The 27780-nt window shown below is 39.6% G+C and overlaps 1 protein-coding gene and 1 long non-coding RNA gene across 3 annotated transcripts in view; one reads left to right on the top strand and one right to left on the bottom strand.

The window, feature by feature from the left end:
• Positions 1-27780, bottom strand: part of LOC119260186 (uncharacterized) — a 119197-nt gene that overhangs the window by 16579 nt on the left and 74838 nt on the right. The gene's annotated exons all lie outside the window — the stretch shown is intronic.
• Positions 1-27780, top strand: part of SLC1A3 (solute carrier family 1 member 3) — an 80582-nt gene that overhangs the window by 44174 nt on the left and 8628 nt on the right. For both annotated transcript variants that reach the window (XM_037529069.2, XM_054687939.1), the window contains 4 exons: positions 18666-18870; positions 21514-21556; positions 24326-24618; positions 27244-27477. In XM_037529069.2, the coding sequence (XP_037384966.1) occupies positions 18666-18870; positions 21514-21556; positions 24326-24618; positions 27244-27477 (775 nt within the window). The remainder of the gene's footprint in view (positions 1-18665; positions 18871-21513; positions 21557-24325; positions 24619-27243; positions 27478-27780) is intronic.

Raw genomic sequence — 27780 nt, 5'->3', positions numbered from 1 at the left:
GTTTAATAAAAAAGAAAGTAACCCAATATAGCTGTGTGTTACTAACACTGCTGTATCACATGGCTTGATTATTCTCCTCCCGTAGTGACTCTAAGATATAAATGCACAGCGGAAGAAAATATCACCAAGAGCAATTCCTAAGAACCAGAAACCCGCCCCCCCCACAAAAGTTCAAACCTCTAAAAGCCAAATTAGAGAAACTCCATGGTTACTGTGAACTACAGGCTTTGGAATAGAGTGAGGGTACTGGAAGCTGAAGTGCTTCCAGTGGAGAGCAATGGGACAGCTTTGCAAACCAAATATAAAAGACTCAGATTGATCTGCTAGTTTGCTTTTTAATGCATTTTTAAAGTTGTACGTCTTAAGTTGTTTCATGACCTCCTCGAGGCACTGACCTCACGTGTGATTTGTGATTGAATTCTCCATTCGTTTTGCAGCTCATCCGTGATCAGTAATGCTGTTACTTTAATGAATCAGTTCGCACATGAACTTGCAGTGTGAAAACAGCATGGCCAGCTAGCTTACTTCTCGGCAGCTGCTTGCAATTCTTCCCTGTTCTCTCCCGGAGGAAATGGTTCATAATAGATTTGAACAGATGCTAGGTGTTTGGCAGCGTTGTGAGGGGTGCTAGCTTTCAATTTGGGGGTTATTTCATGTTTCATAATTAGAATTTCAACAGCCTTTATGCCTTTGATGCATTCCAGCGTTCACATAAATACCTAACCCCTGACTCTACATTTACCCCTCACGAGTTCTCCTAACCTATTTATTGGTTCTGACGGCATCACTACTAAATCCTTGGCTCTCGAAGTCCTATCTGGTAAACATGCACAGGCAGATCTGATTTGGCACTAAAATTGCTCCTTCTTTCTAAATCTGCTTTTCTAGTTGTCCCCGACAGCAAAGTCAAGTGTTGCCAGAACTCCAGCTTATGGGTTATTACAGTTCCCCCCAAGTCCCCTTCTCCGGGTAGGGCCTCTCTTTCCTACCACACAAGCCTCCCTTCTTTCCCAGCCTCCAGTATGTGCTCACCCAACGCTGCTCTGCCTGCCAGATTGTGGTGCTCCCCCACTGGCCTCTGAAGGCTGAGACCAAGCTCGAGGGGATATTTCCCTCCAACTAAATTATCTCAAATGAGCCGAAGATGATTAGCTAAGAAAAAAGGAAACTGCTTGTTTTCACATTAAACAGTTTTAATGTCAGAATCCACCTCTGAGAGCTTTCTTCAGCCCCTCTAAGGGCTGTCAGAGAGCATATAGAAAATTGTGCATTGAGAACATCCACAGTGAGCTGCGAAAACCAGTGGAGATGCTCTTCTGCTCCCAAACACTTAGTAGTAGCTGAAGACGTGCTCAGACCTGGCGTACTGAGTCCTGTGGACTGTCATTCCAGCTCACTTTCTTGCACGGTTTGTCTTCCTGCTTGAAATAGTTTACATTTCTGCTCATTTGCAAGTTTTTCCTCAAGCAGTAATGTGGTATCTACATGTGCTGTGGCCTCCATCATTCTGTCCATGCACTTCTCAGGGGGCACAAGCTGCACCATTTCCTTTTGTTCCCTTGTCAAACCTTGTATAGTTCTGAGCTTTCACTGGATACGCAGTAAATCGTCCTGACAGCATCTGCCATATGGTCTCATGCTTCATTCCCCTCCTTGTCCTCATCGCCTTTGGGCTCGGAGACCTTCACAGCAGCTATTGTCTGGCTGAGGTTATTAACTCGTTCAAAACTGAGCTCCTCTGTCAGCAGTGTAGGTGCTGAGGGAGGAGGTCACAGCAGCTCACACAGATCATGCCACCAGGCCTCCCTCCACTGCAGACAGCTAAGGCATTTACAGTTGAAAAGTTAGCCAGGAGCTGCTGAGGAGTGCAGAGCAGAGGCTCAAAGAGGAGGATGCTCCCTCTGGCTGCATTTATTTGTGGTGATTCCTGTTTGGCTCTTTTTTTTTTTTTAATTTATTTATTTATGGATACAAGAACTGAGGCACAGGCCAGAGGTGTGGGGGGTGAGAGGTCTCACCAGAGACAGAGTGGGGAACAGAACAGGCAGATGTGCTAAAATACACTGCTGAGGGGAGCAGCGGGCAAGTCAGGAGAGGTCGGCTGCACCATGTAGGTAGCTCCCTGGCCAGCTGGGGATCAAACTTGTGCTGCAGAGGCCACAGACAGCCTCACAGCACTGTGCTTAACCCCTTGCACCACCAGGGAGGCCCCCTCTTTGGCACTTAAGAACACAAATTCTGGAACTACCAAACTCGTTTCTATTAATATACCAGTTGCAGCACTGATTAGCTGTGGGGAAAGTCTCTATGGCATTCAAGACTCATGTATGGAATGAAAATAATAGGAGTGATAGTAATTGAAGCAGTTGTGCTCTGTGACTCATGGGGACCCCAGGGTGAGCTGAAGATCATGGCTGAAATAATGCTTTCTGGAAATGTAGGTACTGGACTAACGTTAGTGAAGACTGTCACTCTTAGTTACTGCTTCAGTACTGTAAGCCCCCACTTCAAAGACCCTTGAGATGTCCTTGCTGGAGAGTAGCCAATATAAAGCTCCTCTTGCCAGTGCCTTGAGGGTCTGCCCAGAGAGGATCATTTCCTCAGCGTTGGCCAAGATCCCCTGATGGGATTCTCACTGACCATGCTTTGGTCTTGTCACTATCTGGTAGCCAGTTTCAAAGATCATGTTGCTGGTTACCTTAACTGCCTATGATAAAGTCTTTTCTTCACATGAGCTAATTATTTCCCACAATTTTCCCACTCTTGTGCACTTAACTTATATGTGAATTGTCTAACTTATAATATGAATTGTCTACTCAACAATTCAACTCCTTTCAGCTGATTTGATGCCTCCTAAGTCATGCTCATTGTGGCTTGCCCATTTCAGAATGAGAAAACTGCTTGTGGGTGACCTTGAGTAAACTGTTGAAGTCACTCCAGTTTCTATGTTAGAATAAAAGAAAATACCCATAGACCAAGAAAGCACATGACCTTTCCAGATTTGGAAAACTTCTTTTGTTGTAAACTTAACCAGTCTTGAGTTGGTGTGCGAGAGCAAAGCTGTAAACTGCTTTGCATTAACAAAAAGCCATGGTGAAATCTTTCATTCTGTCCTAGCCTCATTGCTAACTAGTAGTGTCACTTTGTATACCTTTCGACCTCTTGGTTTCTTGGCCTCACTCTCCAAACTTAGAGCTCCTCAGCCATGACTTAGTCTTAGTTTTAAGCATTTGATTTTGGCTTTTTGATAACAAAGTTAGTTTCTGGGAGTGTTTGCAGAGTCCCTGTAGAATTATGCTTTCTATAATCAGATCTTAATAACATTAAGATTATGCAAATTAGAGACAATGTTACATGGTTTACTTAGACTAGGAAAACTGGCACATGGTAATTCCTCAATAATTAGCAAATATTATGTGATTTTACATCTGAAGCTGAAAATGTTTGAGAAAATGGCATTGCCGTTAGATTGTGTTTTCTGTTTTTCTCTTCCCTGTAAAGCGATCTTTTTTTTTAATGTTTCATTTATTTATTTTCTTACATCTTTGTTAATTTTTGGATAGCATTTGATTCTCTCATCTTGTGCAGTACCTCTATTTAACGGTGATTTTCTTGATTACAGATTTATTTTTTGATTAGTCAGTGACATTTTTTAATTTGCCATAATAATTACTTGTAGTTACTGAAAATGAAAGACATGTTGGGCATTGAATACAAATAGTTATTATCCCTTCTTCTAGTTTGTGGCTATTGTCTCCATTTTGTAGAAACTGGATCTCAGAGAATGTACACAGCTCCCAAGATCTCCCTGGAAGATCTCCCAGATGGATTAGCCTGGGTTCAAACTCACAGCATCTGCCTTTGAATGCTGTTCAAACTCACAGATGCTGTTCAAACTCACAGCATTTGCCTTTTCACTAGAGGCCCCTCTAGGTAGTACTGTGCAATCCCTACTATTGTGTGATTCCAGGTTTGGACTAAGTCACTTTCAATGCTAATATGGTTTTTTTTTTTTTTTAATATTTATTTATTTATTTATACAAGCACTGGGTACAGTCAGAAGCGCGGGAGGGTGAGAGAATTCACCAGAGCCAGAGCAGAGAGCAGAGCAGGCAGAAGGACCGAAGTACACTGCTGAGGGGAGCAGCAGGCGGCAGGAGAGGTCTGCGCACCATGTGGGACCCTCCTCCGGTGGCTGGGGAGCAGCCGGGGATCGAACCGGCGCCGCAGAGGCCGCGGGCAGCTTCGCAACCCAGCGCTCAACCGCTGCGCCACCGGGGAGGCCCGCTAATATGGGTTTGTTGCTCTAATTTAATTGCCTATGATAAAGTCTTTTCTTCACATGAGCTAGTTATTTCCCACAACTTTCCCACTCTTGTGCACTTAACTTATATGTGTCACATGTGACTGAACATTTGATTTTGGGGTGAGAATATGAATTGCCTATTCAACCAACTACTCAAATAGGTACTCCTGTTTGTACATTTATATCCCAGCGCTAGTTGCAGTAATGAGCTCCTGTTATAGTACATGTTACTTAAATAACTCATCGATGTTTGAGCTGAGTACAGTTGTCTATTCTCACCTTCTGCATCTGCAGATTTTGTGATTCATTGACAATAGCTATTGAGTTCCTACTGTAATAACCACTGGGCTTGTAGCAATAAACAAGTCATATTTATAACTGAAGGACTATGCTTGGGAAATCACAAGCTGATATGTTATTGTGGGGGGAGTAAAAGTGAAGACAAAATAAAGGCATTTCAAAACTTTTTAATGAGCAAGATAGCACATCCAAAAATTTTGTCACAGAATCACCTAATGAACTTTCCTAAAGTGAAAAGTAATCATTATGGTCTATCTTTTGCAGATGAATAACTTATACTTGTATTCATCATTGATGTGCTTACATCTCTACCCAAATGATAATACATTCCTATTTGATAGGGTACTTATCAGCATAGACTTTTCTAGATTGATACTACTGATTCTTTTAGGAAAAGACTAATTACCTAAAATCACAAAATAGAGCTTATTTCATTATCACAAAACTCCATATACTGCAAGCAATCTTTGTATTCCAAAAATATTCCCTTCCTATAACATCTGGTTGTGGAATTCCTGATACAATTTGTTCCAGTTATTTGGAAATTATTTTATTCTTCCATGGTATTTTTGACAGTAAAATAGGATCTAATAAAACAGTGAAGTGGTTTTAAAACTAGCTGAAGTGTGTTCGATCTAAAAAACCTAGAATGTTTAAGGTACCACGTCAGCCTGGAAAGGCACCTGGTAAAGCAAAGTATACTGGTGCACATTTTAAAAAGTCCTGTCCTGTTTCATACTTTTGTATTTTAAAGGCTTATAGGGCATCCACTTTGTGTATTCAGATGACATAAGCTCAAAAAGAATGGTTTCCACCACATATGTTGATGATCACTATTCAGAATCCCTTCAATAGGCTGCAATGCTGGAAGGAAACCAGCAAGATGAAGTTAAGCAGGGGATAAATGTACATTTCTGCTTTTAGATTCAAAAGGCAGTTGTGCAATTATAGGACAAGGAGCAACCGAGCTTGGCAACAGTTCATGTGACCAAAAACTTAATATGAACCAACAGTAGGATGTGGTGGCTAACAAAGAATGAATATGGTCGTGTGCTTCCTCCTTGGGATTATTAATAGTTCACTGTGCTCTGCATTGGTCACACTGCCTCCAAAGAAATTTCCTTGGTCCTGAGCACCTTCAGGTGCTGGAGCAACTCTGACAAAGCAGAGTAGCTAAGAGGGTGTTGAATCCAATCTAAGGCACATCTATTAGACCCTGTTTGGAGAAAGCAATATGTACCAGGTGTGGGGAATAGAATTATGAGGAACATTGCCTATCTTTAGCCTCAAAGACTTGAAAATTCCAATAGAGAGCCTTATAGGTACACAAGGACTATAAACAAAGCAAGCTATGAAGCCAAGCAACACAAACAAAATGCTGTGGGAACCTGGGAGCTGGACTAGTGGTAGTCGTTTATTTCTAGAGGAAAGGAAGATGAGAGCAGAGGAAGTCTTAAAAGCAAAGAAGCAGAGACAGGAAACTTTAAGGCACTCTCACGGAAAAGCAGAGCAGACCTGGGAAGGAAAAGAAACTTTAAAAGGTCATGAGGCAGCAGGAGGGATTACGTTAGTGATATATATGAATCAGTTGGACAAATGAGGTGTATTTAGTCTGGGGGGTGGAAATTACCTCTGATAAATGTGCACCAAACTTGCTCAGGCTTCCTCCAGTGGCAAAAATTTATCCAAAAGATCTAGAAAACCTAAATATGGACCAGGAAAAAAGATTAACTATAAGAAAGAAAAAAATCAAAATCAACAAACAACTATGAACCAGAGACACTCTTTGTGGGGGGAGTGGGGGGCGGAGGGATTAGGGTCAAAATCGGTGTTGCAATTGTATGGGGAATATAAAATAAAAAAAATTTATCCAAAAGGTTATAAGGAACCAGATTTCAATATTTTCTCAGCACTGTTTTTTAAAAATCAAAGCTACCCAACAATGAAGATGGTGAACACCATCTCGAATGGGCTCAGAGAAGTTTTGATGACTGACACTCTAAAGGGAATGGGCATGGGAGTGGGGATGCTGCAGGGTCACCAGAAGACCCAGGGGTTCTAAGAATCACCCAAGGCCTCTGCAATGTGCGATTACCCATTCTTGAGTTTTCCTTGTTCTTTGATTTAGGATACCCATGAAACATAACACCTTCTGAATAAAGCCAGCATATTGACTGTCCAGATCAAAGGGATGTCAAACTACCTTGAGTGTGGGTGGGCCAGTGCTTGGACTATCGCCGCTCATTGTCATTGCTTCACTGTATACACACGCATCATCCCTTTTTACACTTATATATGGCGCCTTTCAAAATTGAACTTAAACAGATTTCTGTTAGCATTCCCCATTAGGTGAATCAAGTGCAAATCAACAATTGATACAAGTCCAATGAAAAGACTATTTTGCAAAGACTCTATAGGGCCGTAGGTGAAAGGATTAAACAGTGGTTCGGGAAGTGGAGAGACTTGAGTCAGATTCCAGAAATGTCACTGACTAGCCTTGGGTTTCTGAGCAAGTGACTTAATCTCTGTGTTTCCTAACCACATTTAGCTAGCTCATATATGCCAGATATTGTTCTAAGGTATCACATGTTGAGCTAGTTTAATCATCAGAGCAACTGATGAAGTAAATACTATTATTACCCCTCATTTACTGAAACACTGAGAGGTCGTGGATTTTGACCAGTCTCAAGCTAACAGGGCGAAAACCGGGCTTCAAACCAAGCAAACTTCAGAGTTTATTACAACCATTTCCTTCCAATATGTACCAATAGATTTCCCTGTTTTCCTCCGAATTTCACTCCAAATCACTCTGCTGCATAATTTTATGTTTTATTTGCTCCGGGCAATTTCACAATAATATATTCTTTTTAATTTTTTATTTATAATAAATACATCAGAGCCCTAACAATCATGCCTTTGGCCAAAGCATTGAGAAAGTCCTTAATAAAATTTGAATGAATCCATGAGCAAGCAAAAATTTTTAATCGTAGAAGCAGTTAATAAAAGTGACTACTTTTAAAAGAAGCAAGTTACCCTTAATGTGATGTTACCACCTTCCAACTCTTTCCATTATTTGTGATGGGGCACTCAGAGCCATTAGAATCTTCATCTGAAATCAGTACTTTTTTTCTTTATCCCATATTCCCCTTTAACAACAATGTCCTCAGTGTTCTCACTCTCCACCCCATCTCACCATTTATTGTTGCCATTTATTGGCAACAACAATCCTTTCATCTATGGCCCTATAGAGTCTTTGCAAAATATTCTTTTCATTGGACTTGTATCAATTGTTGATTTGCATTGATTCACCTAATGGGGAATGCTAACAGAAATCTGTTTAAGTTCAATTTTGAAAGGAGCCATATACAAGTGTAAAAAGGGATGATGCGTGTGTATACAGTGAAGCAATGACAATGAGCGGCGATAGTCCAATAATAAATGGTAACCATATTTTACTCAAATGTGTGTATTGCTCCCTCACTTCTGTTTCTTCCAAATGCTGGTTATTCGTAATTGCATCTTTCCCTACCTGATCCCGAAATTCAGGATTAAAAATAATTTTACCAATCTAATTCATGCAACATCAGTCTCAAATTAATCAAACATCATTTCGACATCCTTTCTTTGACATTCTCCTATATCCCTGAGTCTATTCAGAATAAGTCAAGTTTGGGGAGCAGTTCTCCAAAGAGAGTTGTGGGGAGTTCCTAAATATCCTCTGGGGGGAAAAAACGTCAAAATCTGAAACTGAAAAGCACCTAGAAAGTAGGTGCATGGATTTTAAATAATTAAAGCAGAATATGCAGAAACCACTCCCTTCTGTAAAAGAAAAAAGCCAGTAATGTGTTTCACCACAACTTGTGGAATATATGAGGAATAACTCAATTCCATTGACGCCCTTGGCCCTGGGGGCAAAAAAATGCAGCTTTTCCTGTTCCAATGAGAAAATTTTCTCTTGCTCCATGTAAGGCAGAGAGATGAGGGCAGCCAACTGATTCCAGAGCTTTTCACTTTGGTGATACTGCTTGATTGTTTGGCCCAGGTAACTGGGAGCATAATCTCCCACTCCCTGGGTGCGACTATTCCTTTATAGATTAGATAAGAACAATTGATGAACTTTTAAATGCTGAGAAAACTAATCAGAACCAAAAGGGGCTACATTGGCAATGGCCCAAGAAATATGTTGACTGAGATAAAAGTACCTACTGAGTTTTTTCTCCATTCCAAATTTCTCTGCATTTTAGCCTCCTTTCTCTCTCTTCTCCTCTCTTTTCTCTCTCTCCCCCCATCTTTCATACCCTCAACTCTTATCTTTGCAATCTCCTCTTCCTCCTTTCTTCAACCCCAGTTCTGTCCCCCAAGCCTTAATCTCACACACTTTCTTTAACTGACCAAAATGTGACTTAAGTTTTTAAAATATATTCTTTCATGGAATGTATTATGTTCTCCATCTCTGGATTTTATTTAGAAAAGAGATGAAGTAAACACATTGCAATCTCAGTTATTTCTTTTTTAATAAGACATCTATCTCTTAAAAACATTTTCGTTTCCGTCACAATCAACAAGCATAACCTCAATCCATCTCAGATTTCTCAGGTTGAATTATGGTTCCAGAATCTTTTGATGCCAATAAATGGGGCAGGGAGATGGACATGGAGTCACACAGTTTGTGTGACTGGCCCCAGGAATATCTACTGTTTCCCAGCCTCATTACAAGGCCTGGAGTCAATCTCCTGCTCCAACTGCTCTTTTAGGAATCAGGGTTGGGTTGAATTGGTTTTCATGTCCATATGTTGCTTTCAATTTCTATGAGGCTTTCAGTTCCTTTTCTTCTGTGAGGGACAGGCCTTCCATGGAAAGAAAGGGCACCCCTTGAGTGTGACATGTTCTGCAGTCAACTTGAGACACCCTTTGATTAACTCTGGACAAGTCTGGCGCAGTTGTAGAGTTGGGTCCCTTTCAGGTTTCTGCCAGCTAGGAAATGCGCCGCCTGGACCATCCTCTCCCTAAGAAAGTAGTGTGGGACCCAGAACACAAAGGTCTTTTCCAAAGCAACACAATCTAATGTAAAGAGTGGCTTTTTCAAAAATCACAAATTATTCATCTAGTGGTTGGTTGTAAATCATGATTCTTTGGGGGAGAGAAGTAGAAGGGGCTGGAATTCTGGCCCTCAAAGAACTTCCTCTCATTAAACCAAAGCAATTTTGCTGCTCTCTGCACGCTTTCTACCCAGAGTGAAGTCACCTACTTCCCCATTCACATCCGATCTCCCGATGGTTGGGAGTGATGGCCCGCCCCGTGTTGGCATTTCTTCCCACATGACAGAGGTTCTTTCAAAGCTGGGCTGTACAGGTATAACCAAGAAATTATCCCACTGGCCTGTAGACCCACTGCTACACTTTTTCTTTCAGCTGCTATTTTCTGCGGTCCTGGGTTTCTAAATCTTGGCGAGAGGACAGTCATTCCTTTGTGCTCGGCTGTTACAATGTGGTAATCAAAGAAAGGGTCTTGGTCTGAGGCTGTCAGCTGTTACTAATCACTACTCTCCAGCTCATCATGGGTCTCGCTGCTCGCCTCTCCCTCTTGCTCTGCTTAGCACACATAAAGAAGATGAATTACTCCCTGGTTCCTCTTCAAAAAAGCATATTGTGCAGCACATTCCAATACCGTGAGCGAAGGTTGGGCTAATGTGAAGGGTAACTGGGTATCTAAATCACCTCTCAGTGGGCCTTCACCCGCAGCTATGGGCCTATGAGAAGGGAGTGACAGAGCTGGCCCTTCTGAGTTTCCCAGGAGCCAGCAAGTCCCTGTGGTGGGAGCTCTGGTGGACCGAGTGATGGCCAAGCTATTGTCAGGCTGTAATGACAGGCTGCCAGATGGTCGAGACAAGTGTAGAGAAAAGCAGAGCTCAAGCACACAGAGGGCCTCACACACTGGTTACCCAGGAGAGGTCATCTCTACCTTCCACCCTGAGGTGAAGGTGGGGGGGGACTGGAAGGTCTTTGATATTAGAGGTAGCAGCAGTCAAAGCTAGGCCTCAGTTCCCTCTTATTACGTGTCTATATGAAAGTTCATTACAAAAGATGATTATTGCTAAGGAAAAGGATTGTCTGCTTCATCCTATCAGACTGAAGCTATACGGTGATTTATGTGAATTTTTCTTCCATGAATAATATTGTCTGTTCTACTGATTTTTCTATTTATCAGTCTTTTAAAAGAGAATGTTACCCTTTTGCCTTTTCACCATTCCTTTTTCTAGTGAACACTAGAACTCAGAGAAAAAAACTTGTTGTCAAGTTTTACGGGTCAAATTAAAAAATCAATTTGCCTGACAATTATATGCCATCACAAGCTGTAAGTTTGTAAGGAAGCTTCTTTGTCATTCTCATGCTATATAACATCATAAAACTAAGTAGTATTATAGGTGAATGAAATGTCAAGTTTCATGATATTAGAGGTAGGCTGATATTATTAACAGCCATAATGGGGTAGAACTTTAGCAAGGGTGAAACCTTTGTGAAAATGCATGTGATTTAATTGACTGTAAATTCCACACACAAAAAAAAAATCCTCGGCTCTTTGTAGGAAGGGCTTAACTCTCTATACTCAGAATCACCTTCTTGACTCAAAATTCCATGCAGTGAAACTTTTCTAAAGGTTTCTAAATGTTACAGTGTCCATAATTTCTGTTCCTATGCATCGACCAGTTACCGGAGACCCACACCCTTATTTGCTTGGTCTCCACCAGTGAGATAAAATAAGTTCTCAGATACGGTGGCCAGCCCAAGGTCAGGGAAGATGACAAGAAGGAAAGACCATAACTCATGGTTCCTTTTAAAACCCTCTACTATTAAATGAATGGAGATATAGACCAGTATTTTCATACACACGCACAATTTTTTTTACTAGAAACTACAATGTGTGTACAAATGTGTTTACATTATGACCTGCCCAAACGCACACACACACACACACACACACACCCCTTGAAAAGTTTTACAAAACAATACTTTGACACATGCAATATACTGTTTTCTATTCTATTCTGTTATTAAAAGGACAAAAATACCAGTTATGGCCCATTAAATATGACTTGCATCATAAGCACTTTTTAGACCCCCTCCTTCTATTCCCTTATCCATGATTGTTTTTTCATTTATAACCTCATTCTCCTGTTAGCATGTGTCAATACAACTTTGGCAATTACATATATAGGATTACCTGCAAAAGTGAATCATGTTAACAAATGAGGGAAAATAATATAGGAATGGGGAAGAGAGAGTAAATGATATGCAAGAGGGAGAGATACCCCTGGCAGTGAGTGGCAGATAGTCCAGCCTCCCGCCCTTTCTGACCAGACAGGGGCACCTCCCCTCCTAGCTCTGGACATGCAGCTCCAGGTACTGCTGGGTCACTGTTTCCCTACCAGGTGTGTCTTTCATTCTTCAAATTAGAATGAACTTCACTATTTTGGATTAATTGAGAGATTAATCAAAATCAGTGAGTTAGTATTTTAGAGCACAGTTGATCACCGAACATAGTGTTCAGGTTCACTTACATGTTGATTTTTCTCTGTCTTTGGTTCGGCATTCACCAATTCAATAAACCATGGATGTCAGTGGTTGACTCTTCATCTGGATGAAGAAACCACATATAAAAGCAATTATAAGTTATGTGTGGATTTTTGACTCCATGGACAATCATGGCTCCTAAAGCATCCCCACCTCTAACCTTCCACTTTGTTCACTATATTTTAAACAAAAGCAACTTTAGTATTCATAATTCATACAGTAACTTAATCAAATAAATATGCGTGTAAGTGTGTGTGTGTGTGTTTTCCCATTATAACAGCAGCAGCAGTTATAAGAATGATTCTTCAACAAAATTTTGGTATCTGTACAGGCACTGTTCTAGATGTGAAGAGCTACATCAGTGAATAATTAAACAGATGGTTAAGCTCAATTTGCACTAAAATTCTAATGGACACGTAAAATAATCATAGCTAGCATTTGCACAGATTCTTTATGTAAGTTTTCTCTAAGCTTATAATATAGATATTATTAGTTTCTTGTCTAGGTGAAATATAGGATTAGAGAGGTTAAATAATACTTATGAGTAGTTCATCATTTATCTGCCTAATTAATAATAAAACAGCTGACATTTGCTGAATGCTTGCCTCGAAGTACTCTCTATATAGAAGCCCTTTTAATGTCAATGAAAACTCTTTGAGAGGACTTTTGTTATTCCCATTCTACAGATGAGGAAATCGAGACTTTAGAGAGACTACACAGATTAGATGGAACCTAGATATTCTAACCTCAGAGACTGATCTCTCAGTCACTGGATCAGCATTTTAAAAAAAAGACTGTGCCTCTGCAGTGCCTAAAGTTGGTCTTAAGCAGTTTGAATTTTATCTTTTAAATTAAGTTCTGAGGCTATAACCTGTTACTAATTGTGATTCAAAATTGTACTGCAGTCATTACCAACAGCTTCTTACCTAACTTTTAACTACTGGCATTCTAATCCAGAACTTTGCTTTCTCTACAATCTAGTCTATAAAGGGGCAGGAAGAAAATATTTCAGTGAAAAGTGGTTTGTTTCATGCTGGCTTCCCACCTCCTCACTCCCTTTCCCCTAAGACCTTTGACTCTCTTGCTCACTCTCCTTTTGGAGGGTTATAAATGTGTCATTTTCCAGCAGTGGGCAGCTGGTTTAGGACACAGGAGCCCATTTTTCAGTCTGCAAATGTGCAATATAATGTATTATTGAAGTTTAACTTTCTTAGAAAAAGAAAAATACCGGATGGTCTCACTCATAGCAGGAATCTAGAAAACTTAAATAAGGGACCAGAAAAAAGAATAATTATAAGAAAGTAAAAATCAAAATCAACAAACAACTATGAACCAGAGACACTCTATGGGGGGTTGGGGGCGGGGAGGGGAGGGATTGGGGTCAAAATAAGGGGGTCGCAATTGTATGGGGAATATAAAAATAAAAAAAAATTATATTAAAAAAATAATGAAAACATAAAAAAAAGTTTAACTTTCTTTAAAAAAATCATCACTTCGGAGTGCAAATGAATACTGTATATGTTAGAGATCACCCTTGATTTTCTTACTGCAAAATTGCCCATCTTGAAATTCTAGAAAAGCTGAGAATAGAAACCTTTCATTAGATGAGAGTTTGAGAAGCCCATTGTGAATAAGGAGCACATCTAAAATAAAATAAAATAAAATAAAATAAAATAAAATAAAATAAAATGAAACAGAACAATATTCTCAAATAAGCAGTTGCCCTCTCTCCTCTCCTATTCCTCCCGGACATGGTCCAGTGGCCCTGGATGAACGAGACCCTGGGGCCATGAGCAGAAAGACAATTCATAACAGAAAATTTCTTCTTTAGATTTCATGTTTCAAAACCAGAGACAGGAAGTTGGGGGGGAGTATACTGAGACACATTAATATATAAGACATAGGTTTTTAGTGAATGGAAGGAAAAAATTCATACAAGTAATAGAACTTTGGGAATGTGACATTATTTATATGTTATGCTTTAAAACTTGGCTGAATCCATATTTCATTTAAACAAGAAATCATCCCAAATATTATACCAAAGAAATCTAGTTTATAATACACACTTACAAAGTTCCACATACATATCTGTAAAAAACCTCCTCCTTATCACTCCCCCAAAACCCCATTAATTTAGTACATTTTTATTGCACTAAACGAATTATCAAATGACAGTTTTCATAGAGGTAAATGCATATTTACTCATTTGCATCAAAAAACTCTCTTCCTTTCATGTTTCTTCATAGTGATTACTATCGAAACTACCCAGATAATTGAAGCACATTTAAAAATTTTTTGATAATATTTTATTGATTTACAGTACTATCTAATTTTCAGGAGTACATCTTCATACCTCTATTTGGGTATAAACCTCACCTTACCTCCCCTGACTCCCAAAATTCTAGAGCCACTTCCACTTCCAGAGTGACTCCTCTACCTTTCCTCTGACTTCCCTTCCCCTTCCTGTCTGTATTTTACAGAGCCTAAGAGTCATTTTTGTTGTGCTTTATTAGTTTTCTTATTTTGGTGATTTATAGTCCACATATGAGAGAATCTATTTGGTCTCTTACTTTTTGACTTATTTTGCTTAGCATCATCACCTCAAGTTTCATACATGTTGTTGTAAAAGCAAAATTTCATTACTTTTAGTAACTGAGAAGGATTCCACTGAGTATATATACCACAATTTTTTTTATCCATCTGTCTGCCAATGGATATTTAGATTGTTTCCATGTCTTGACTATTGTGACTAATGCTGTTAACATAGGGAAGCTTATATCTTTTTGGATTAGTCTTTTCATGTCTTTCAGATAAATACTTAGGAGTGTTACTACTAGATCATATGGTGGCTCTATTTTAATTTTTTAAGGAATCTCCATGTCATTTTCATAGAAGTTGCCACAATTTACATTCCCAACAACAGTGTACAAAAGTTCCTTTTTCTCCACACCTTCGCCAGCACTTGTTGTATCCAGTCTTTTGACATGGGTCACTGTGGGTTTGATTTGTATTTCCTAATAATAAGTGAAGTTGAGCATTTTCCCATGTGCATATTGGCCATCTGTATGTCTTCTTTGGAGAAGTGTCTATTCTGGTCTTTTGCCCATTTTTTGACTGAGTTATTTTGCTTTTTTGTTCTTGACTTGTATGAGTTCTTTATATTTTTTGAATATTAGCCCCTTGTCGGACATGTGGTATTCAAGTATCTTCTTTTCCAGTCGTTAGGTGACCTTTTTGTTTTTGTGGTGATTTCTTTCACTGTCAGAAAGCTTTTAGTTTGATGTCATCTCATTTCTTTATTTTTTTATTTTTGTTTTCCTCACAGTTTCTTCTATATATTTTAAAGTGACAAGGCTTAATGCAAACTCTTACTTTCCCCAACATTTAGAGCACTTCCTGCCAAAGCTCCATTTCCTACTAAGTGATTTTGTACTTCACCCTTGCCCCCAGACTCGTGTGTTGTCTCTGATATGGAGCTTTATTTCACAAGCTCCATGAGGTTGAGGAAAGGTGGTCACAGAATTTGGATGAGGGAGAGGAAGAAGGACAGCCTGTTCATTTTGGATTTTGTCTTCCAGAACTCTCTCTCCATTTTCCTGGCTCCTCTAGTTTCAAGTCATTCTTTTTGAGGCCCTATGTGTGCAGATTATCTACACGCACCCTGTGGCTGCCGTGATGACAGTGTGTGGGCTTGTCCCTAGTGGTCCCTTTAGTTTTTCAAGCTTGTCTCAGAGCACAGGGGAGTGGTCAGACTAGAAGGAAGTGGATGCTGCAGTACCCATAGCAGATAACGTAGAGCTGTGTGGGACCCCAGGCCCCTTTAAGGGAAGGACCTGCATGAAGAATTGGTTAAGGAAAATACTCACATATACTCTTTCCTCGGCTGAAACAATAGCAGCTGTTGCTTTATTTGATTTCAAGGGAAAAGGGTGAATATGCAGAGGTTGGTCAGGCCTCTTAATTGATTATTAATTCTCCATTTGGAAATCATTGCTAAAAAATTCCTGAATGGTTGTCCTCGGCTACATCCAAATTAGAACCTATGGAGAAAATACTTTCATATTGGTTTTCATTTTTCTAATTAAAAATATATATATATGAACTTCATTTCCTGTGCTTGATAGCCCCATAGCTGCAGATTCAGGGATAATTTCCCCCATTTCTCCTCCCACGATCCAGGGGAGGGAAATTTAAGCCTCCTCCTTTGTTTGCCAATTTGGTTTCTAGAGCTCTGCCTTGACCACTTAGTGCTCTCTCTGAATAGCCATAGGTCGGGAATAGTGGGCAGCAACGTCAGAGAAGTGTTGGCGTGAGACCGGAACAGCCCCACAGAATAGAAGGCAAGAGGGAAAGAAAGCATCTCAGAGGAAGAAAATACTGCTGCCTGGTACCCCTAGCAGAGATATCCGGCCTATTGTGCCCACACTGCTCCCCAGCTGAGGAATCACAGGCTTCAGTGGGGTCAAGCTCAGGCAATGATGGGAAGGAGAGTCCCTTCTGAGAAAAATCCTTTCAAGCGAAGGGAAGCCAAGATATTTTGAGATGTGATTCTGACCTGAAAATGAAAATGAAAATTCTCAAAACACTTTGAGAACAGATTAGCTCATTTTTAATGTTGGTAAATGTTGATGTAGTGCCTTCCCTATAAAGGGATACTTAAGCCTGGATTTCAAGAAAGTGGGCAAGAATAAAAGAAGATAAGTTCTTGGGTCCAAAGCCAAAACTGGCCTCCTTTGTGGGGACAGTAATTGGTTTTCTCAGGGGCAAAAATACATTTAATTAAATTACATATGATCTGGGTTCAAGTTCCAGTCCTTAGAGGATTACTTAACTGTTTTTTAATCTGTCTTAGGTTAAAAATAAGAATATATCAGGTACTAAGTAAGTGCATATTATGAAAATTATGAATGATGATTTAAATATAAATGAAATTATATATTGATGGCCCTAGCTTCATTTCCCATGTCACCTCATTACCATTGTATTAAGATCTGGGGGCAAACTCAGAGGGCTGTCTAGCAACCATGGACACTTTTTTTTAAATACTTTACCTTATGCCTTGGGGAAGGAAATTCTATGGGGACTCAATCTGAGGGGGTGGGGGGAAACAAATATTGTCTAAAAAATGAAAAAAAAATTGATAAATGTTAAAATTAAATAAATAAATAAATAAATAAGAAACTCAAGTTCAAATTATCTCAGCTCTTGTTATATCCAGATAAATTGTCTTATTATAATTACCTGCAAGAAAAAGATGATAAAAAATAAAATAAAATAAAATGCTTTACGTTATTCTAAATATGTTGGTATGAACAGAGTCACTATGTAAATATTAAACCACTACTACCATCTGACACTGATCACTGAAATAGATTGCAACTTTTTAATTCATTTATAAAAACACAACTTTAGTAAAGAAAATAATCTGATTAACTGTAATTGGATTATACGATGGATTATAATATTTTCATGGGATGGGGCCAGAGAAAGAAGAAAAGTAAGGAAATAGCTAATGAAAGTCAAGAGTCCATATTATTAGAGAAAATTTAGTTTTTAGAGGATTTGTGTCATTTTCAATTTTTTCCCCATCTCAAGAGGCAGTAAGATGTGTTCCATTTGCCAGAGCAGTTCAGAAAATCTTACAAGTCCTGCCTCCCTTCTCACCTAGGAAAACACCTTGTAGATTTTGAAGATATCCTGAAAATGAGAGGAAGAGCAATGCTTAGTGTCAGACAAGGTACTCCAGGACTATGGGACAAGGTAGAGGAAGGTAGAGTGCAAAAAGTGAAAAGACACCCACCAAAATTATTGCCTTTTTAAAAAATTGTATTAGATGAGATGAAGTGAATCAGCAGAGCAGCTATCTGAGAACTTTGGCCTTAAACCCAATGTTTACTTTAAATTCAAACTGAAGCTAAATCACTAGGTAATCAGAATAATAAATTTTACAGTAAAACACCAAAAAAAAAAAGACTCATATATATATAGAAAATAATAATTCTTCTAAAAGACTTTAATGGCAATAAATGTGTGAGTCATCACAAGGCTTGAACTTAAGGTATGCTTGGTTTGTCCTGCTGGAAGTTTTTTAAAACATCTCTTCATATACCCACAGACACACACAAACATTCACACAACTCACTATTCACACTCATAACTTCCCTAACTAGTAATAACCTAAGAAAGCATTTAATTGACCTTTCAAATCATTAGAGAGTTGTATGGAATCAACTCTTGGGGCAGAAAATGGATGATCTCACATGTTGGCTGGCAGAGCTAATGCCTAGCAACTCTGTGGCTTTTCCTTCTTCACTGTCTGTGGTAGCCTGATTAAATTCGGTGCCAAGTTCTAATAACATGTGTAAAATCCCATTTCAAGGTGGGATGAGGGTAGGGGAGTGTAGAAGGAAATGCTATTCCCATGACCTTCCACTGGAGAACTCCCTGGACTGAATTCCTGAAACTCTCCTTCTGTTTGCCTTCACCAGGAATGGCGGCCCTAGATAGTAAGGCGTCAGGGAAGATGGGAATGCGAGCTGTAGTCTATTACATGACTACAACCATCATTGCCGTGGTGATTGGCATAATCATTGTCATCATCATCCATCCTGGGAAGGGCACAAAGGAAAACATGTACAGAGAAGGCAAAATTGTACAAGTGACAGCTGCAGACGCTTTCCTGGATTTGATCAGGTATGTCCTTGTAAGCCCGTCCCTCTTACTTGGAGTTCATCAAACCCTGGAAGAGGTGTCTAACTGAACCAGCCTTACTAGGCATGTCATGCAGGTCACATCTTCACTTCTTTCTGGCAGAAATTAAAGGGAGGATCCATTTTCTCATCTCAGAAAGTTCTGCGTTTAGGACTCAGACTCTGCTCACCCAGTTCATCTCTCCACTGGGCAGCTCACCTTGGAATATTAATAATTCTTAACCTATTTTTCTCAATTCTTACTCTTTGCCATGAGCTTTTATTCAAATAGAGCCTGTTTATTGGACTCTTCTTAGTTAAAACATGTAAGCTGTATCATCTCCCATCATACACAATCTATTTCCAGACGGACTTTAGAGATCATCTAGTGAGATCTTGTCACAGGGTTTCTTTTTGTACTGTTTCTGAAGAAAGAATTTGGCAGATGAGCACTAAAAAACTCCAGGATAGTTTCTTGAATGTTGTTTCATGTATAACAACACACTGGTTACAAATGGGTCTTATCTAACACTTGAAACAGCTTTGGTAGTAGAGTCAAACTTAACACAGAACTTTAAAGTAAGCTTGATCCTAGCCCCTTCCTGCTCGCTCTCTGATACCTGCCCTTGCACCAGTCAGAGCCTGGCAGGAAGCAGATTCATATTCAAAAGAATCATTGAAAAAAGGTTTGCAAAGGTGTAGGGAGGGGAAAGACTCCGGTGGGAGGGGACTAACAGCAATGGGAAGCAGTTCTGTGAACACTCCTGGCTCTGAGGGGGAAAGGAAGGAGCTGTGGCCTTGAAAAACTTCCCCCAGGAAAAGAGCTAAAGCTCCAATTTGGGGGGAAAAAAATATCTAAACACAATGAAGTAGAGCTGAAAGAAATATGCATCCACTACTCTCTCCTACTACCCTGTGATCTGTCAGCACACCCCACTGGCATAGAAGGCATAAGAATCCACATGCTACCGTCCAAGGGACTGGCCACCTAGGGTACAGAGCAGGATAGAAGGGCAGGATAGACTGGATCTAGAAGGGCAAATGGAAGATATCACAGGACAGGCCTCTAGACGGCCTCTCTGCTTAGCATTCCTCCATTATGAAGCTCCCAACTGTCCTTTCTTTAGAACTTACATGCAAAGTGACTGGTTTACCAATCCTAGATACTTATTCTAAAGAGATCCCCTTTCATCATCTAAAAGAAACTTCTCCTAGAGGCTTGCTTTCACATGCTATCTTAATGGGTCTGTTAGATTCAAGGGATATTTGGGGAACAAAGGGTCTCCAGTTGAATTTCTCATTTCCCACCATGGGTGACTTTGTACCATCTGTATGTGAGCAAACCCAGCTCCACAGAGTCTCCCTTGAAAGTCTTTCCCAAGAAGTTCATCACAATGATAACAAGCCATCCTTTATAATTATTTCATGCCAAGTTGTCATCTGGTAACTATCATTTTATTCAGATTCATAGTTTTATTTAGTTCATAGTTTATTTGGTTCATTAAGACTTTTCACAATTTTTTCATGAACTTTATGCTCACATCATTGGGTGTAAGCATATTCTCTCTGTTTATAGTATCTACTCTTTGCTTGAAAAATTGGGTTCTTGTAATTCTCTGTCTGGCTGATCCATCACAGCTCCATGTGTTTCTGTTCCTCCTTGCCCCAGTAATGAGTACATGACTACCCAGTCTGCACACAATCACTTAGCTAACGCATTTATCCTGGAATCTCTTGAATGCACATTTTCATCAGGATTTATACATACAGGCCCATAGAAGAGAAATGGGAAGGAAAAGGAAACAAAGTGGTCTAGACAGTAGGTAGGGACAAGAGTTTATAACCTTAAAACATGACTTTGATAACATACAAAGATGGGAATCTTGGGCACCACAACTGCCCAAGTCATATCTCCTTCTCCCAGTCTTCAATCTCAGAACATTAAAGATAGTTTAATCCAATCTCCTCTTTAACAGATGGGTCAACTGAGACCTAACTAGGTGCCATGAGTTGGTCAAGGTCACACAGTTAGTTAGAGTCTTCCCCATTAGAGACTTGTCCCTTATACCCTCCCCCACCTCCATAAACTGAAACACTTCTCTGAAGAAGTGACAGACTCTTAAGTTATGGACTTCAAATTCAAATTTTGTGGGTCATTTCCTCATAGGTCAACAAAGATGTTCCAACGCTCCTATAATAGCATTAATACTGCATCCCCTAGAGGGTCTTCGGAAGACTTTTTGGAGAGCAAATTCCATAGGCTGACCATGACTTTTGATTCAGAACATTTGGTCCCTAGGCACACTACCAAAATACCCACTATGGAATAATACTTGATTAACCAAAATGCTTATGACAAGACATTTCCATTCTCATTTTGATTCTCCTTGGGTGTAGGTATTGATGATATAATGTCAGAGAATCCCACTGTCTCATAAAAGAATAGAAGAGTTGGCTTTGGGACTTCCCTGAAAAATGTGAACAATCTGAGCTACCCTTAGGGATGACCACATGTCCCGTTTCAAGTCATAAAATCCACCAAAATCTTTCTTTTTTCCATGTTCAAGTAATCTTTACCGGAGAAAGTATTTAAGGTACACATTTAATATCTGAGAAATTTTTCAAGTGACTATTATTTTCTTTCCAGGAATATGTTCCCTCCAAATCTGGTGGAAGCCTGCTTTAAACAGGTAAACATTCTACAGCCACTAATTTACTATTGAAATTCCTTTTTGGAATTTAGAATTCCAAATAGAACTGTACCCCCTTTTTAATTGTATTTTTCCCATTTCTCTGCAGTAAGAAACATTTCTCTTGTCAACCAGATTGAAGCACAAGGTTTTTCTGGAAAATTGGGATGGGGAAGGGAGGGCCTTACCTTATATTTCAAGGCTAATTACTTGGCCAGACACTGTATGCCGTGCATGCAAATAGCTCACTGAGTCTGTACTCACTGTTCAGAAATCTAGTCAAGAAACTCCCTCCTTCTCCACATCCCCGTGTTCCAAATACAAAAACCCAGCAAGCAAGCTCAGATATAAGGTAGTTTTATAACTTGCTTTAATTACTAGGGAAATTATTCAAACTTCTGGGTTTGATTTTTTTAAAATTCAGTGGGTTGTTTTTTAGTAGTCTACTACTGAACTTAGGTATTCTACAATAGGATAAATCATATAAAAATGAATGGTACCATATTTATTAAATCCTGGATATATGCCAAGCACTAATGTTAGATTTAGTCCTCACATAAATGTGATGAGTATTGCTTCTTTATTTCACTGATGAAATGACTCATCTATGATAACTCAGGGGGGTTATGTAACAGGCACAAGATATCCCAAGTAGTAAATGTCATCCCCAGAAGTCAAAGCCATTGTGTTAACTCCAAATTCTATTTTCTTTCTTCTACTACTACATTCTGCTTCAAGATAGAGATATCCAGGGTCATGGGACACCTACCTGGAGGCTATATTGAAGTCTGATTCCTTTTAACTCCATTGCCAAACAACTCCTAGCTCACACTATTTTTGTACAAATACATTTTACTACTAGAAAATCAAATTAGTCAAGTTTATTCTCACTTTACTTGAGTAAAAGTGTTTTGTTGCCCAATTTTTGAAAAAGAGAGAATTAGGCATTCTGAATTAGATAATGGTTACCAAACTTTTCTCCACATGGTATCACTTTAGCCCCTTCTTGTAATTCCCAAACCCTTCTGTTTAGGATCTTTAAAGCAAACAGAACAAAACCCTGACCTCATGGAAGATCAATTTTTACACATATAAGTTATCCTTTGGATTTTTTTCCCATTTTTAAAAATTGTATTGATTCTTTTTAATAGGAATACATGCATACACTGCAAAATTATGAGTCCTTTCTTTTAAAAAAGCCTAAGAAGCCAAAATCTAGCTTTCTTTAGTCAAAAACAACTGTGACCATAAATAATAAAGCCTTTTCAATGTTAACAGTCATCCCCAGCACCCTGGGCACAGTTAGTAGTTGGCATTGGGCAACATTAAAAATGCTGATTTCTAGCAGCACTGGGCTGACTCAGGCAGATTTATTGTGTTTGGTTTTGGATTGCATTTATAAGATTTTGAAAGGGAAGCAAGTGTATCTTCCCACATCTACTTGTCTTAGGCCAAAATGCAAACCAGGGCCTCCCCGGTGGTGCAGCGGGTTGAACGCCATGCTGTGAATCTGTCCACAGCCTCTACAGTGTGGCTTCGATTCCCAGTCAACGAGGAAGAAACCCACAGGGCACGGCAGACCTCTCCTGTCTTGCCTGCTGCTCGCCTCAGCAGTGTATTCCGTCTGTCTGCTTGTTCTGCTCCCTGCTCTGTCTCTGGTGAATTCTCACCCTCCTGGGCCTCTGTACCCCAGTTCTTGTATAAATAAATAAATCTTTAAAAAATGCAAAACAATCTGCAGTTTCTGTGTAGGCTAAGGGAAAAGAGTTGGAGGCATAAGAAAGCTTGCTCAGTATTGGAAAGCTACCCTAGGGAAAGATTAACATACATAAACACCCCAGTGTAATAAGAAGATTTGAGAGTTGCCTGGAATAGATGAGGAGAGGCCAGTTACCTTGTTACTTGAAATTATGAGCAGCATCACTGGCTGTTCAGGGATGTGTGTACAGTATGGACAGATGCCCATGTCTTTGTTTGAAAAGAATGGTTCTCCTTTGGACAAGAACATCTCCCATTTGTTCTTAGTAAAGAAGTGACTACGCACTTCATGTACAACTGTGTTTTCCTCCCCTAGACTCTAGATGTAGTCAACATCTTTGCATTATTATTCTTTCTGATACTTTGCTACCATCATCATAAAGGCCAGGAATTCTGCTTTCACTACAATAATAAAGAGAAGAGCTTGTTGCATATGGCCACAGCACTGTGATGGAATCTTCGATCCGGGGTATCTATGCAGTAGCCATGGGGAAAATACAATGTCTTGACAAGGAGAGAAACACCTCTATTGACTTCAAAAGTGGGTTGTCATAAAATCAAGCACCTATTCTCAAGAATTGATGGAAAGAATGTCAGGAATGTCTCATGATATTATTGTGAATATTTGGATTTATAATTTTTTTAAAGTCCACTATAGTCATTTTATGTGTTTTATAAGAAAGCAAAGCACATGTGCATGTATAGTTCAAAACCTTTGGCCAGAAATTGATTTCCTGTCATGATTTGTGATGTATTTGCATGTTTCTGTCTGTGCTGAGGAAGTAGTAAGAGTTTACTATAGATTACATATATTACATACATGATGATGATGAAGATTATAGAAGGAAAGAAGGGAGGGAGGAAAAATAAGAGAGGATGGAAGGAAGGAAAGAGAGAGAAGGAAGCTTTCTATAACGCTATTCTCTGAATACAAAAATTCTGAACTACAGGAAAGTACAAATATGAAAGCAAAAGTCACCTTTAATCCCTGTTGTGCTTTTTCTTTTCAAGTTCAAAACCAACTATGAGAAGAGAAGCTTTAAAGTGCCCATCCAGCCCAACGAAACACTAGTGGGTGCCGTGATCAACAATGTATCCGAGGCCATGGAGACACTCACAAGGATCAAAGAGGAGTTGGTGCCAGTTGCGGGGTCTGTGAATGGGGTCAATGCCTTAGGACTAGTCGTCTTCTCCATGTGCTTCGGCTTTGTGATTGGAAACATGAAGGAGCAGGGACAAGCCCTAAGAGACTTTTTTGATTCTCTTAACGAAGCCATAATGAGATTGGTAGCAGTGATAATGTGGTATGTATTTCCATTTGCTATATATGCCATATACATGATGCTTATTATCAAACTATGCTCTGTACCAAGGAAGATGCTAGTAGGCAGGATGACCAATTACAACGATCTCATTCTAGAAAGCACAAGAAAAGCAAGGATTTTCTAGGTCTGTAATGACCTTGAACTGATATACAAGTCTTTCTTATTAAGTTTGCTTCCTTGTCTTTGAAAAGCATCAACTCCTTTACCCCCATGTTGACAGGATTGCATTTCTCCATTTGATATCTATTTAATTATTCAACACATTTATTGACCGTCTGCTATGTGCCAAGCATAGGATGCCAGGTCCTGTGTATATCACAATGAAGAAAACAAGACAAGGATGCCCTGAATTCCACATTCTTTTAAGGATGACAGAAAATAAAGAAACAAATCAACCAACCTTATGTTTTAGTCACAGATGCTGTGAAAATAAAATAAAAGGACAAGTTTCTTTTATGTGGTATAATGTGATGTGATAAAAAGTGACCGTGAAGGAGACGTAAAATTTGCCTTGGATAGTGCAGAAAGGCTCTGAGGGGATGGCATTTTTTTTTTTTTTTTTTTTTTTGCTGAGTTCTGAAAGACCAGAAGCAGACAGCCCTACAAAGCACCAAGAGAAGAAAATTCCCAGTACAAGGAAAAGTAAACAGAGAGGCCCCTAGAGCATCAGAAAAATTTACATCTCCTCTCCTCCATTCCAACCCTTAAAAGAAAGAAATGTAAATAGCTGTTCTGCATGCCCCCAGCACTCTAGGGAAGTATTTTAGAATGCCAAGTCAAAGCTTATTGCAAAACTACCTTCAAATAAAATTGAGACACAAGACAAAGGAGAAGACTGCATCCAAACAGGAATATTAACCTTGGAAAGTAAACTCTCCCCAGCAGGGAGAGAACCCTTGGATTGGGGTTGCTTTTCCTTTATCCTTTAGTTTACCCCATATTTTTAATCCAGATCCTTTCTTGGCACCTGAGGCAGGAAAGCATCCATTTCTAAGAAAAGCACTCACAACATGATTAAAAATATCCTTTGTCTTCATAGCCACTAAAGCACAGAGAAATCCATTTTTCAGGAGTTTGTACAAGATGGATATGAACTTGGGCACAAAGACCTATCAGACTGTGGTCTCCACAGGAGCCCCCAGTTGAAATCCTAGGGGCCCTCCTTTGAAATCCTGGCAGGGCTAAAAGTGGACATTTATCTTCGTATTATTAAAATGCCTCCACCTTTCACCTCCTTTATGAAAGAAGCCCATTCAAGACCGCTGAATGAACCTCACATGTAGCTTTTCTAGCTGTACATTCGCTTGCACATTCAACATTGAGTTATTACATTTCTGAAAACAGGTACTCTTATAATTTCCTGGCCTGTGTTTTTAAAGGACTTTTAAAAGAAGCATTGTATTTTTCAATTTGAAATAAGTTTCCACAGTTTGCAGCAGACCCTTTCCTTAAGGGTGATTGGCCTCTTTTTGAAATGAGAGGTTGGTTGTCATTTACTGCACACGTCAGACAAAGAGAGTTGAAAGCCAGGTGGCCTGGCCTTGAAGCAACCAGAGTTGTTTCAATAAATACAAGTCACTCTGTGTCTCATTTGCTCATTCTGTCTGAGCCTCCAGGAGAAAGATCCCAAAGACAGTAGCCTCCTATGGATAGTCACAACTTAATTAGAACTCCTATCATCTGATTGTAATAGTGTACACATGCACCCAATTCATTTTACTAGCTCTGAAATTTATTTCATAGTTACTTCCTATTTATGGCAAGTGGTACTAGTTTTCCATTTGCACTATGACATGAAATTTCCTTAAGTAAGTATCTAAATTAAAAAGTTGATTTGAACACTAAGTCATAATATAAGTGGTGTGTAATATGGAAAAAAAAAATAGCAAGGCCATTCTCTCCTTTGAGAGCTCTGACTTCAGTGTAAGACTCTGCGATGGCATTATTTGCACCTTACTTGAACTAAGAGATCAAGCTCGGACGTTGGAAGTACTCCCAAAAGTCTGGATGTTGGTTCCGGGGATGCTGGTAGTTCGGGGTACATAGCAGGGCAGCTGGAGACATCTAAAGACCAGAAAAGTAACCGTAGGGTAGTAAGAGAAGAGTTACCCAGGAAGAAAGAGGTAGGTCACAAGATCTTCGTATCTGCCTTTTTTCACAGATTTAAGAGGGAAAAAAACTGCAACCTACAGAAATTGAATAAGAGAGAAACCTAATTCAGTGATATTTATATTTAAATTTGTATTTAAAAAGACAGAGGTTCACAGCTTCTGTGCATCCTAAAGTATCCAGGACAAAACATTTAGAAATCAACTCACTCTTTCTTATCACTTGGTAATTCTGTGGAACAGCTTGTTGGAAATCAGACTTTCTTTTTTCTCTTAATATTTTATTTTATATAATTCTTACATCATTTTTCATTTTTGCACAATGTATGCATTTTCATTTTGGTTATATTCCCCATACAATTGCACCCCCCCCCCCTTATTTTGACCCTAATCCTTCCTCTCCCTGCCCTACCCATTCTGTGTGTCTCTGGTTTATAGGTGCTTATTGATTTTGGAAAATCAGACTTTCAATTGTGCATCTGTTGCTTCTATGTAGGTACGCCCCTCTGGGCATCCTCTTCCTGATTGCAGGGAAGATTGTGGAGATGGAAGACATGGGCGTTATAGGCGGGCAGCTTGCCATGTACACAGTCACCGTCATCGTAGGCTTACTCATTCACGCCGTCATTGTCCTGCCCCTCCTGTACTTCTTGGTAACTCGGAAAAACCCTTGGGTTTTTATTGGAGGGTTGCTGCAAGCACTCATCACAGCTCTCGGGACCTCCTCCAGGTGTGTAAACATGTGTGGTTTGCTCCTATAAGAAAGTGCAACTCAACCTTGACTTTGAACCAGAACCCTCAGCTTGAGAGTAGCAGCAGGTTTACTGTATTCCCCTTGGGTTGGGGGAAGGAGGCTAAATATCCAGGCTTAGAAATGGCTTAGTCACTTGTGATGTTTGTCAGACCTATTTGGGATTTGGGAATGGTGGGCTATCTGCTCTTGGCCCACTGTTGTCTCCCTCTTCTAGTTGACATTTGCCCGAGGGAGCAATGGTAGAGGGACCCTTCCCTGGCTGTTGTGATGAGGGGGTGA

The sequence above is a fragment of the Talpa occidentalis genome, unplaced genomic scaffold, assembly GCF_014898055.3.
Source record: "Talpa occidentalis isolate TD23 unplaced genomic scaffold, MPIMG_talOcc4v2.1 talOcc4.6, whole genome shotgun sequence".
In the NCBI taxonomy this organism is placed as follows: Eukaryota; Metazoa; Chordata; class Mammalia; order Eulipotyphla; family Talpidae; genus Talpa; species Talpa occidentalis.
The sequence above is the reverse complement of the archived record's forward strand: the minus strand, read 5'-3'. Positions and strand labels throughout refer to the sequence as shown.